Genomic DNA, 13454 nt, shown 5'->3' on the forward strand with positions numbered 1-13454 from the left:
GATTAACTGCTTCAAATGGCACATTTGCTCAAAAATAACCAATCAGAATCTCATACTGAGATTAATCTCAGTTTACGATGAGCAGTTTAATCTAGAATTAAGTCTAATGATGACTATGAACCTGTTGTCCATTGCCAGGAAAAGCCCATCTGGTTCATTCACTTCCTTTAGGAAGGAAACTGCCATCCTTACCCGGTCTCACCTACATGTGACTACAGACAGACAGCAATGTGGTTGACTCTTAATTGCCACCTGGGCATTTAGAGATTATCAGCGACCCCCCCCCACATCTGTGAATGACTTTTTATAAAAACCTGAACCTTCATCTACATAAAGTCCTTTCCAATGCCCTCCATCATCTTTAAGACCTGCAAGCTCCCCTTATTCTCCATTAGTGTCAAAATAATTGCCTTGGCTTCAAATGACTTTACCCTGGTCTTTGCCACCACCTGTTCCCTCTGCTTGTATAAATCTGACCTATGCATTTCTTTCCCATTCTGCCACTGACTGCCACTCATCCATCTCCTGAAAAGGTCTACCTATTCCTCCCACCTTGTGAAGCTCCCTTGATCCCTGCCTGTTCCTGAAATCAAATCTCCTCACATGAATTGGTTTGAGATGGCCTTCTTGTGCCTGTGAACTTGAGCTGCTGAGAATTATGGAGTTTCTGACTTCCAAGGATTTCTGTGGGGGTGGAGGGGAGGGGAGTGGAGGGAGGGTGCGATGGTGAGGATATAATGGAAAACTGATACTTATCCCATTGAGATGTAGTTATTCAGCCCCTACCTCTGTGCTGGAAGACTCTATTTCAATTCACCTACTCTGGAGGTGTACCGAAAAGACCACAAACAGTCAGAACAGAAGTAATCTGTAAGACCATAAGACATAGGAGCAGAAATTAGGCCATTCGGTCCATCAAATCTGTTCTGCCATTCAATCATGGCTGATAGGTTTTTCAATCCCATTTTCCTGCTTTTTCCCCATAACCTTTGATCTCGTTGGCAATCAAGCACTTATCTATCTTTGTTTTAAATATACTCCAAGACCTGGTCTTTATAGCCTTCTGTGGCAATGAATTCCACAGATTCACCACTCTCTGGCTAAAGAAGTTTCTCCTTATCTTAGTTCTAAAAGGTCTTCCCTTTACTTTGAGGCTGTGCCCTCGGGTCCTCATCTCTCCTGCCGTTGGAAACCATCTTCCTGACGTCCACTCTGTCCAGGCTGTTCAGTATTCTGTAAGCTTCAATTAAATCCCCCCCCCCCCCCCTCTCCCCCCAATCGTTCTAAACTCCATGGAATATAGTCCCAGAGTCCTCAATTGTTCCTCAAATGGTAAGCCTTTCTTTCCTGGGATCATCCTCGTGAACTCCCTCCCAACCCACTTCAGGGCTAGTATATCTTTCTTGAGGTGTGGGGCCCAGAGACTTAAAAAGGCTCAGCAGTACACCCCTGCTTTTATATTCCAGTCCTCTCGAGATGAATGACACATTGTATTTACCTTTCTAATTACCAACTTATTCTGCAAGTTTACCTTAAGAGAAAGCTGGACTAGGGCTCCCAAGTTCCTTAGCACTTCAGAATTTTCTCCCCGTTTACAAAATAGTCCATGCCTCTTTTTCCTCCCAAAGTCCATGACCTCACAATTTTCCATGTTGTGTTTCAACTGCCACCTCTTTGCCCACTCTCCTAACCTAAATCTTTCTGCAGCCTCCCCGCCTCCTCAATAGTACCTGCCCCTCCACCTATCTTTGTATCATCTGGAAATTTAGTCAGAATGCCCTCAGTTCCTTCATCCAGATCATGAATGTATAAAGTGAAAAGTTGTGGTCCCAACACTGACCCTTGTGGAACATCACTAGTCGTCACCTTCCATCCTGAGAAGGACCATTTTACCCCAAATCTCTGCTTCTGCCAGACAGCCAATCTCCTAACCATACTCGTATCTTGCCTCTAAGACCAGGGGCCCTTAACTTACTAAGAGCAGCTTCCTGTGCAGCACCTTATTAAAGGCCTTCTGGAAGTCCAGATGGATAACATCCATTAGTGCTCGATGGTCTAAGCTGTTCATTACCACCTCAAGGAATTCTAACAGATTTGTCAGGGATGACTACCCTTGATGAAACCATGCTGCATTTGACCTATTTTACTCTGCATTTCTAAGTATTCATCTCATCCTTCACAAAGGACTACAAAATTTTATGAATGACTGGGGTCAGGCTAAACGCCCTATAATTTCACGTCACTTTTCCTTACTCCTCCTTAAACAGGGGGTTTACTGACATTCCCTGACTCCAGTAATTCCTGCAAGGTCACTACTAAAACCTTCACTATCTCTTTGGCTATCTCCTTCAGAGCTCTGGGGTGTAGCCATCTGGTCAAGGCGATTTATCCATTTTCAGACCTTTAGGTTTTGCTCGCATCTTCTCCTTGGTGATGGACACCATACTCATCCCTGGTCCCTGACTGTCTTAAAGTTTTGGGATATTACTAGTATCTTCCACTCTGAAGACTGACGCAAAGCTATTTGGACGATTGAATCTGCTCCACCATTCAATGAGATCATAGCTGATCTGATGATCCACAACTCCAGTTCTCTGCCTTTTCCCCATAACCCTTAATTCGCTTACTGATTAAAAATCTATCTCAGCTTCAAAGAAACTAGCTTGCACAGGTCTCAGTGGTAAAGCATTCCACAGATTGCTTGCTTTCTGAGAGAGAAGAGATACTTCCTCATTTCTGTCTTACATAAGTCACCCCTTATTCCAGGATTATGCCTCCGACGTGAGACTCTCCCACAAGGGGAAGCAATCTCTCTGCATCAACATATTTGAACATGTTGATTAAAAATAATTTTTCAACAATTGATGCGTTTATTGTTGTGCCGACTATAGAGGAGGCAGGATTGAGTGATCAAATTTTTTTTGTTATTCTCACAATAGTGATCAAGAAATTAATGTTACTGAAGGATAAGCAAAGGTTTAATGTTAGCAATAAGCTGCTGGAGACAGATTTTTTAAAAATTGGGCATGAAGGAATGTGTATGGATATGTGTGTATGCACATGCATGTGTTAGATTGTGATTTTTAATATTTCATAAAAATTGCCAATGTCAGCATGAACTGACAGACTGCAAATGAGCCATTGATATTTAGTCTGCACTCGGCTCAAAGCAGATCTCCGCAATGTGCCATAAGTAAATGCATAATATTTATTTAGACATCAAGCCTGAATGTCACTGGAACAAACTTCATCTGTATTTGTGACATAGAGGGGAAACTGGAAAACAACAATAAAGCAAGGAAATAACTTGCATTCGTATATCACCTTTTATAACCCCATGATATCTCAAAGCCCTTCACAGCCAATTAAGTGCCTTTACTTTTGAAGTGCAACTGCTATTGTAACATGGGAAGTGATACAGCCAGCTTACATGTGAATACCACACACCCACACACCTGCATCTCTATATGATAAGGGCCAACTAGTCTGTTTTGATGGTTAGCTAAATATCTGCCATAACACTTCAATTTTCATTCAGAATAATACCCTGGTCATCTCCCTTTATTTCTAAGCTACTTCTCAATGATATCGTCCAGAAACATGGCTTCCATGTGTGTGCTCTTGATATTTGCAGTTTCTTTAATCAAATTTTCAGTATTGTTGAAGTTAGGGGGAGCTATGTAATGTAACTCCTCACGTTCTTGCTACTGTGCTACCAGCCTCTTCTCTGCAACCATCACCACTACTCCCCCCTGGCCTACCAAACCAATAAATGTTATTAACAGGGCAGTGAGAAAAGAGGGAGTGGGAATAACTGAGCAAGTTTGAAAGCAGTAAAACTATATTTAATTACAGCCTGTGTAGACTTCCTTAATGGAGTGTACAGATGATCATTATTCCCAAGCTGTGACAAGCAGCTAAAGTGTCTTGCAGTCTGTGTACAATTGTTGCTGTCCTATATCACAATTTGTAGATCGGGGTAGACTATTTTATTGACTAACCTCAGTAAACCACACACTAATTATATGTTCATTTAATTTGCTGCAGACTAGATGGATCTCTGTTCAGGATGTTCATTGAAGCTGCTGACTACAGGAATAATTAAATTAATCATAAGACCTCTTTGTGCACATTTCCAATATTTCAAACCGGTCTTATTATTGTATCTGTTGTGTTAAAAGATTGAAACAGGGAATAAAATACAAGTTTCCTCCATTATTTAACCATCACAGTTGGCTATCACCCAGTTGCACACAGCAAGTTCCCACAAACAGGAATGCACAATTAAATTGCATTCACAATGTGGTCTGAGGGAATAAGTATTGGTCAGGAGATCAAGAGGTGTTTCCCGGCTTCTCTTCCAAATAGTGCTGTGGGGTGTTTTACATTCTCATGATAGGGTCTTGGTTTAACATCTCCTTCAAAATATGCCTCCAACGAATCACAGTACTTTCTGAATAGAAACAGTGGAGATCCAGAGAGACTTGGGGGGTCCATGTGTTTAGGTTGTCTAAATGATGACAGATGCAAAGGATAACCCAAGGGGCCAATAGAATGCTGGCTGGCCTTTGATGATGAGAGGACTAAAATATAAGAGAGGAGAGGTTATGCTTCAGCTTTCCCTTGTTAGACCACATCTGCAATACTCTGAGCAATTTTCAGCCTGCACATTGTATTGATTTTGGAGGGAGTACAGTACAACCTAGACTACCCAAGACAATGCATGGATTCCAAATGTTAACTTACACAAATGGGAGCTATATTGACTGGAATTTATAAGGTTAAGGAGTCAACTTGATTAAATATTTCAGTGTATTAGAAAGAACAAATAGATTAAACAAAACTGGTTGGCGAGTCAAAGCCTAACCTGGGAAATTCATGACTAAAGTTAGGAAAACTTCTACATGAAGAACTTAGGAGAGTAAAGAATTCACAAATGTCTATTGATGCTACTTCAACTGTGAAGTTTATGCCATAGACTCGGGTATTGGTTAATGAAAGATAGTAAGATATATGGATCTGTGGAGCTGGGTCACACATCAACATCATTTCATTGAACGGTGGAGTAGGCTTCAGGAACCAAATACATTACTCCTGTTCCTATGTTCCAATGCCAACACAGTACGCCCTCGGTATTGTACTGTGGATGTCAGCCTAATTCTTTGTGCTCAGATCTTTCAAGAGAGACTTGAAACTTGTAACCTTCTGACTCTGCTGCTGGCTCCTAGATGGATTAGGGTACCTCTGTGCTGAATTCTGCAAAGCTTTCCCTCTGATAAAGTGCAATTTATTGATAGTAAATAACTAGAACTGATTTGCATAATTTGTATGGAAATTCCCTCCACCCCCTGCATTTTGCTGTGGAACTAATTCTGACTTTACCAGGAAGCACGCTGTTTTCTTGGTTGTTATGTTTGTTATGGTATAGACAGACTATTTTTAATTGACATGCTTAGGACTTTTGAAGCAACAGAGAAGCTTGTGTCATTTGAACCTCTGCTTCTGAACCAAAATGCTTCTGGGTTTGAATCCCAGTCCACAACATGATGACTGTGGAAGATTTAAACCACTAGTGTTGGCACATACTACCCCAGTCTAGATAAACAGTGAATATTATTTGAATATTCGTTCATAGGAATTGGGCAATACTGGCTAGGCCAGCATTTATTGTCTGTTCCAAAGTATTCTCAGAAGAGCTGCTTCCATAGGGTATAGGGATACCTACAGTGCTGCTGGTAAAGGACTTGCAGGATTTTGATCCAGTGGCAGTGAAGGAATGACTCCCTGTGTTTCCAAGTCAGGGAAGTATGTGGCTTAAAGGGGAACTTACAGCTGGTGGGGACTCCCATGCATGTGAGAGAAAGTGAGGACTGCAGATGCTGGAGAGTCAGAGTCGAAAAGTGTGACACTGGAAAAGCACAGCAGGTCAGGCAGCATCCGAGGAGCAGGAGAGTTGACATTTTGGGCATAAGCTCGTCACCTAAACATCAATTCTCCTGCTCCTCGGATGCTGCCTGACCTGTTGTGCTTTTCTAGCGCCACACTTCTTTTTGGCTCCCGTGTATCTGCTGCCCTTGTCCTTCCAGGAGGTAGTGGTTGGTGATTTAGAGGTAGTTGTCTAAGAAGTCTGAGTGAATTTGCTCCAGTGCAAATTACAGATGATGCACACTGCTGCAACTGTTCATTGCTGTCTGAGTGAGTGAACGTAAATTAGCAGCAGGAAGGGAATCCAATTGTGAAAGTGCCTGCTTCATCCAAAAGTCACAATTGATATGAATGGAGGTGGTGAATGGTAATCAGCCAACATGTTGGCAACTCCATGTAGCATGTGAAAAGGCTGAAAGAGAAAGAGATAGATGTTAGTTGTAGTATGCTGTTAAAATAGTCTCTGTTGACTGTGTAAAAGTAAACCTCCTTTTCTGTACGATACTGTGTTCACTGGTAGCCCTGCTGTAAGTTCTGACCCACTTCTGATTCATGAGCTGGCACAGTGGTGTCAACAGAGGCAGTGAATCTGTGATCACACATGTGAAATCTTGTTTTTTTCCCTCCACAACCAGCTTCCATAGGGAATGATGTGGGCCCCATGCTGGGTTTGAAGAAGTCTAGCTCTCTGGAGAGTTTGCAAACAGCTGTTGCTGAGGTCCGGAAGAACGAACTCCCCTTCCACAGACCCCGACCTCACATGGTCCGTGGTCGTGGTTGCAATGAGAGTTTCAGGGCTGCAATTGACAAGTCCTACGATGGACCAGAAATCCCTGACGACGGTAAGTGTCTCATTCAGTATGTTTTTTTAAATTGTTCTGTTGCATTTTTTATCCCCCATATTCTGGTTTCACATTGTCGAAAAGAGACCAAAGGATTTTTTCTGTATGTTTTATCTTGCCACCTTCATGGTTCATGATGTCAGCTGAGTTTGTTGGAGTTAGATACCAGAACTGACAGGAATTAATTTTCCAACCTTTTTCTATTTCCTTTACATGACTGGCTGTTAATGTACTGTCAGATTTATCTTGCCTGTCTTTGGGCTGTATGTATGTAGTCCAGAAACTTTTCAGTGTAAGAAAAGTAGCACTTTGGGTCAAATAGATTATCTTCGGTAGTAAGCTTCTCAAATTGTGATTGCTAATTACTTTGGTAATTAATGTGAAACATGATATATAGGCCGTTTAGCACCTCAATCCTATTCTGCCATTCAAAAGGTTTTGAGAAGGGATCTTGTGATGCAATCACAGAGTCATAGAGATTTATAGCATGGAAACAGGCCCTTCAGCCCAACTTGTCCATGTGACCCAATATTCACGATTAAACCCATTTGCCTGGATTTGGTCCATGTCCATCCTTACCTATCCCATCCATGTACCTGTCCATATGTTTATAAAGTCACAGAGAGTACAGCACGGAGATAGACCACTCAGTCCATCTTGTGCGTGACGATGAGATATCATAACTTAGTCTCATCTGCTAGCATTTGGCCATATTCCTTTAAACCGTTCCTATTCATATACCCATCCAGATGCCTTTTAAATGTTGTAATTGCACCAGCCTCCACCACTTCTTCTGGCAGCTCATTACATACATCACCATCTGCATGTAAAAGTTGCCCCGTAGGTCACTTTTTAAATCCTTCCCATCTCACCTTAAACCTAAGCCCTCTACTTTTAGACTGCCCTACCCTAAGGAAAAGATTTTAGCTACCATAGAGGTTTACAACATAGAGTCCATATATCTAAAGCAAGAAGACCTGGTTCACATTGCATCTACTCCAGAGATTCATAATAACATCTCTCTGAGCAGGTTGATGAGAAAATATGAAAAAAAAAGCCTTGATTGATCAAAATCTTTATTCCATCTACCCCATTTGCTTGTTAAGAAAACTGAAGAGTGATCTTTTAAAGGTTTATAAAATCATGAGGGGCATGGATAGGGTTAATAGACAAGGTCTTTTCCCTGGGGTGGGAGAATCCAGAACCAGACCAGAGGGCATAGGTTTAAGGTGAGAGGCGAAAGATTTTAAAAGGACTTTTTTCACACACAGCGTGGTGCGTGTATGGAATGAGTTGCCAGAGGAAGTGGTGGAGGCTGGTACAATTACAGCATTTAAAAGGCATCTGAATGGGTGTGTGAATAGGAAGGTTTAGAAGAATATGGTCCAAATGCTGGAAAATGGGGACTAGATTTATTTAGGATATCTGGTCGGCGTGGACAAGTTGGACGGGAGGGTCTGTTTCTATATATATCACTACGACTCTAATTAACTATTAATATCCCACACTTAAAAGTAAGCTAAATTTTGAAACTTTCAATCAATCCCCTGACTCATAAGGTTTACGGGGAAAGAGTTCCATGTTTCATGGTTGAATGTTTACACAGAAGGAGGCCATTTGGCTCACCAAACCCCTGCCAGCTTTCTGCAAGTACGACTCTGTTCCTGTAGCCCATCATGTTACTTTCCCCTTCAGTTGTTCATCTAGCTGCAAGTGAATCTATCACCACCACCCCAAAAGCACTTTCCAGTCTTTCTGACAGTCTTGCGTTTGATTTCCCTTCACTGCTGCTGCTTCCAGAATATTGCTATTCAGCCATTACTATTTTATTATGATAAAGGATTATGAAACCTGCCTGGAATCACAACATGTCGGAATTGATTATGAGATCGCAGTACAGCATGTTCCTATTTAAATTGACTATTCAGCACTTCTCCGTCACATTTCAAGCATTTTATTATATTGTTCCTTGGAACCGACAGCCTTAACAGTTCTATATCTTGAGCATAGATGCAAAACTGATTCAACCAGTAGCACCATTGAATCAGTCCATTTAGAGGAAGCTGAAATTGAAACGAAGAGTGGAAGTTATGTCCCAATTCTTCAAATTAGATATTTAGCTTTGTCGTCATTTGAATATACAAGTAGAATGGGCCACTCAGCCCATCAGTACTATGCCATGTTTTATGTTTCTTTCAAGCCTCCCCTCATGGTTCCTCAGTTAATTTTGTGAGTATACTCCTGTATTTCTCTGTCCTTTTATAATTAATTTTATACAACAGTGCTGGGTGTGTTATTTCAGGGAAGTTTTGACGTGAACCACCAGCTTCTGGCCCAGAAGAAAGCCCTTTAATGCTTGAACTTGGATCTCATCAGAGATATTGTGCGCGCACATTCAAGAACAGCGTCTTCTCCAATGTTATTTGACTTCTGAATGAACCTGTCAAATTTCAAATCGAACGTTGATCTTGCTTCTCGTGCACCTTCTTTGCAGCTGAAACATTGTATTCCTTGCTCTGTTTAATCACCCTATGATCTTTTTTGGTATGATCTGCCTGTACTGCATGTAAAACAAAACTTTTCACTGTACTTAGGTACGTGTGACAATAATAAATCAAATCAAACATGCATGTACACGCACACACCTCTGGCTTTCCCCAGAAAGAGTACTTCAATAACAGTTAGAATCTATGAGGTGCCCCTTCCACCTTCCCAATAGAAATGAGAATAGGCTAACCATTCTTTCTTTTGGGGGAAAAAATGACTTAATTCTGTGACTATCTTTTTAAATATATTTTAGCATCCTCTCCTTGTTATAATTATAAACTACTGTCCTCTCTTCCAGCTCTGGTCGGTGTTAAAATACGCAATGGGAATGTTCAAGCAACAGAGGGGAACTCATTAATGTCATTTGAAAGGAAAAATGAGAGGCTGTATAAACTGAGTGATGTTTTAAAGGGGATGCATAAATAGGTATCGAGGCATTCACACAGATAAATGACTGAACAAGTCGATAAGCATGTTAATAAGAATTTGGAATCCTTCAACTTGTTAACTGAGGCAGAGTGGTACAAATGTAAGCAAGTTATGTACTGGTCAGGCCTCCAGTCTTGTATCCTCTTCTGGGTACCACACTTTTAAAAACAAATGTCAAGGCCATGAAAAAGTCACGTACTAGTATTACCGGAATAGTAAATTCTACAGTGTAACTGATGAAAGGTCATTTGGAAGTATCTGGCTGGATTTTACCCAGAGGGAAGAGTCAGGCCCAGCAGCTGAAAGGTTGAGGCAAGCCTATGTATGTGTCCAGGAAAGATTCAGCCAGATTCTACCCTCTGAGGGTGTGACTTCAACTCTCATTGGGGAGGATGTCCTGCCTCAAAGAGCTCATCAGACTGTAGCTCTCTAATGCCTGCAGCACCACGGGGCACTGCTCAAACAGTATTTAATTCCTGTTGAGGCTTAAAGCTGAAGGCCTGACTAGAAGCAAAGTAGGGGGTGCCACCCTACCTCAGTCCTCAGCCAAGCCATGTAACTGTGAGTGCCCTTCAATCCACTGATAAAAACCCAGCAATAATAACAATTCATTGTCCAATAGTTGGGCGGGTTGCCTAATACCTACCCTGGTTCGGGTAAAAATACCTGCAAAAATATACAATGAACACATGCCCTCCTGTTTGATGTCAACCTTGACATCACCCTTCAACCCCCTTTCTTTCTTTCCTTCTCTCTCTCTCTCCTTTCTCTCCTCTCTCTATCCTCCTCCCCTCCCCCCCTTCTCTCTCTCTCTCTCTCTCTCTCTCTCTTTCTACCTCACTAAATGCTACCAAGCCTCCTGAATATTCCCAACACTTATTTGTTTCTGTTTTACCAGAATGGTGCTTGGGTTAAGGGATCAGGGGTTCTGGTGAGAGACAGGAATAAGTGAGATTTTTCTTTTTGGAGCTGAAAAGGTTATAGGACGATTTAATAGAGGGATTCATAAGGAAGCAGCAGTTCAACAGTGTAGATGGGGAAAAACTAGCAGGAGTGTTGTTAAACAACGACAACAGATTTAAGTTAAAAAGAGAGCAGGCATAAGGTGAAAAGAACCTATGACAATTTCTTATGATCTAGAATGTATGACCTGAAAGTGTGATGGAAGCAGATTTCATTGTAATTTTTAAATGGAATTCGAAAAGTACTACAAAAGAAGTAAAACATTTCAGGGCTATGGGGAGAGCATAGATTAAAACCAATTGCTTGCTCTTTTGAAGAATTGGTAGAGACCCAAAGGACTGTATAACCTTCTTTAGTGCAATCCTCCCATTGCAGGTTTAATATTTTACCGCTGAGGGGAATAGTGGAGGGTGCAATAATTGTCTGTCAAGCATTTCTTTATTGGTAGCACGTTAGTGGTGCAGAATTGGCTGCCTCATTTTCCCACATAAGAACAGTCATTTCGCTCAAGAAACGAGTTGATGTTCAGACATTTCAGTGTGATAAGACATTGTCTGCATACTCAAGTGCCAGTATTAACAATTTGCAGTTGAGGACTAAGATAAATGTTGAGCAAAGGGTTGTTGATGATGGTTGAAGGACACAGTTTGGTCAAGTTTTATCAAGGATGGGTTTGCAGTTCCTGCATTATTCCAGTAATTAATTTCTTTATGATTCACTAGATATATTTTAACATGGAAACTATTTTTCATTTGCACAGCCAAATCTTCATGTGATTGTATATACATCACAAAGGCAGTTTGGCTCATTGAAGGCAGGGTTATAGACATGGTTTATCTTACCATTCCTCTTCTCCTTCATATCACTAGCAGTTGATTACTGGCTTATTTCACGCATGAGAAAAAACTGGTATCTCATGAGCAGTTTCATTTCTTTTGAGTTGTAGGTTTTCAATATTCATGAAAATCACTCCTGTAATAAACCGCTTGTGGTGTAATGGCTAACATTTGTTTATATGACAGACACAATGATTCCAACTCTACATTGCTCCTATTAATTTTTTTAAATCTATAGACAAGGTCATAACAAATTAATTTTTTTGTTACAGAGCTAATATAGTGATTTTTTTCCCTTTGTGTGGTTTATAGTTCTCCTGAGACTTTCATTGTGCAATATAAGACTATATGTTATTAGTAATGGTAGCATACTGGTAATATTCCTAGGCTAATCATCCAGGGGCTTGAATTAATACTCTGGGGACAAGAATTCAAATCCCACTATGACAGCTGGGAAATTTCAGTTTTGTTAATATGGAACAAAATACTAATTTCATCAATAGTGATCATGAAATGACTGTATTGTTAAAAATAAGCCACCTGGTTCACTTATGTCATTGAAATAATTTCCGTCCTTATTCTGTTTGGCATAGGTATGACTATGTACCCACAACAATGTGGTTAATGCTCCACTACCCTTTTGGAAAAAAAATCCACCAAGACACTTAGTTGTAGCTTCAGGTGAAGAATAAAGCTGGCAGTCCACACTGCAAAACTAACATCTGGAGACTCATATAAAAATTCAGAGTGATCTACCATAGGTAATGAATGACCTGACGTAGTCATGCTCACAAATTATTCCTGTCAGCCACACAGATTTCTCTGTCACCATCCTGCCATTTGTCCCCCCCACCAGAGCAGGCAGCACAATGGCATGTGAATGGGGAGGGGGTGGTCCTAAGACACCTAAACATTGTCTGCAGACCCCCTGAAGCGTCATGGCATCAGATCAAATTTGAGCAAGGAAATCTCTTGCTGTTTTCCACCCTCCTTTAATTGGTGAATTGGTGCTCCTTTGTTTTGAAGACCACGTTAACACACAATGGGTCAAGAATGGCTCAACTGCTAGTAACCAATGTGATTAAGTCTTGAAGGATGTATCTGCTAGAACAAGTTGGTATTGAGGGACCAATGTAATGGAGAAATACAGGGAAAGGTGGCCTTCATCTCAACAATTGACCTCTTCCAGACTTTAATCTGCATTTGTTTATGGCAGTGTTGGTGAAGTGTGACCGCAGCCAGTTGTTCTAAAAATGAAATTCCTTCCTCGCACTGAGGATATGTTCCATTGTGTTATATGGGTAATAACATAGTACTGTATATACTAAATGGGATAAGTTCAGATAGGATTCGATCAAGCAGCTCAATATAGACAACCAGGGGGTGGCGTTGCCAGCCATTTAAACTCCGCCCTCCATCATCAACACAAGGTCACATGCAAACAGGAGGAAGAACACTTTACCTTCTGCCTTGGGAGCTTACAACCATATAGCCTTAACATAGAATTCACCGGCTTCCAAATCTGTCCATCCCCCACCTCCCACTTTGCCCCATGCCCAGCCCTCCTTCTGCACTCCGCTCCTTAACCTGACCCTACCTGTCCATCTTCCTTCCCAACTAACCACTCCACCCTTCCCACTGACCAACTGTCGGCACCTTCTACTTGCATCCACCTATTGCCTTCTCACCCACCTTTCCTCCAGCCCCACAATCCTTCCTGTATTTATTTCTCAGCCCACTTCCCCTTCCCCAGTCCTGATGAAAGGTTCAAACCTGAAATGCCAACTGTTCCTCTCTTCTGATGCTGCTTCACCTGCTCTGCTTTTTCTAGCTCCACTCTGACTCTCCAGCAACTGCAGTCCTCCCAGTTTAGTGGATGGTGATCATAGAACATAGAACAGTATAGCACAGT

At 41.4% G+C, this 13454-nt stretch overlaps 1 protein-coding gene across 2 annotated transcripts in view; it reads left to right on the plus strand.

Moving 5' to 3' along the window:
* LOC122551426 (partitioning defective 3 homolog B-like) overlaps positions 1-13454 on the plus strand; it is a 1013066-nt gene that overhangs the window by 629578 nt on the left and 370034 nt on the right. For both annotated transcript variants that reach the window (XM_043693310.2, XM_043693308.2), the window contains exon 17: positions 6561-6767. In XM_043693310.2, the coding sequence (XP_043549245.2) occupies positions 6561-6767 (207 nt within the window). The remainder of the gene's footprint in view (positions 1-6560; positions 6768-13454) is intronic.

This window comes from Chiloscyllium plagiosum, unplaced genomic scaffold (genome assembly GCF_037043375.1).
Source record: "Chiloscyllium plagiosum isolate Xiang-an unplaced genomic scaffold, Cpla_swu_hap1 HiC_scaffold_7, whole genome shotgun sequence".
NCBI lineage: Eukaryota > Metazoa > Chordata > Chondrichthyes > Orectolobiformes > Hemiscylliidae > Chiloscyllium > Chiloscyllium plagiosum.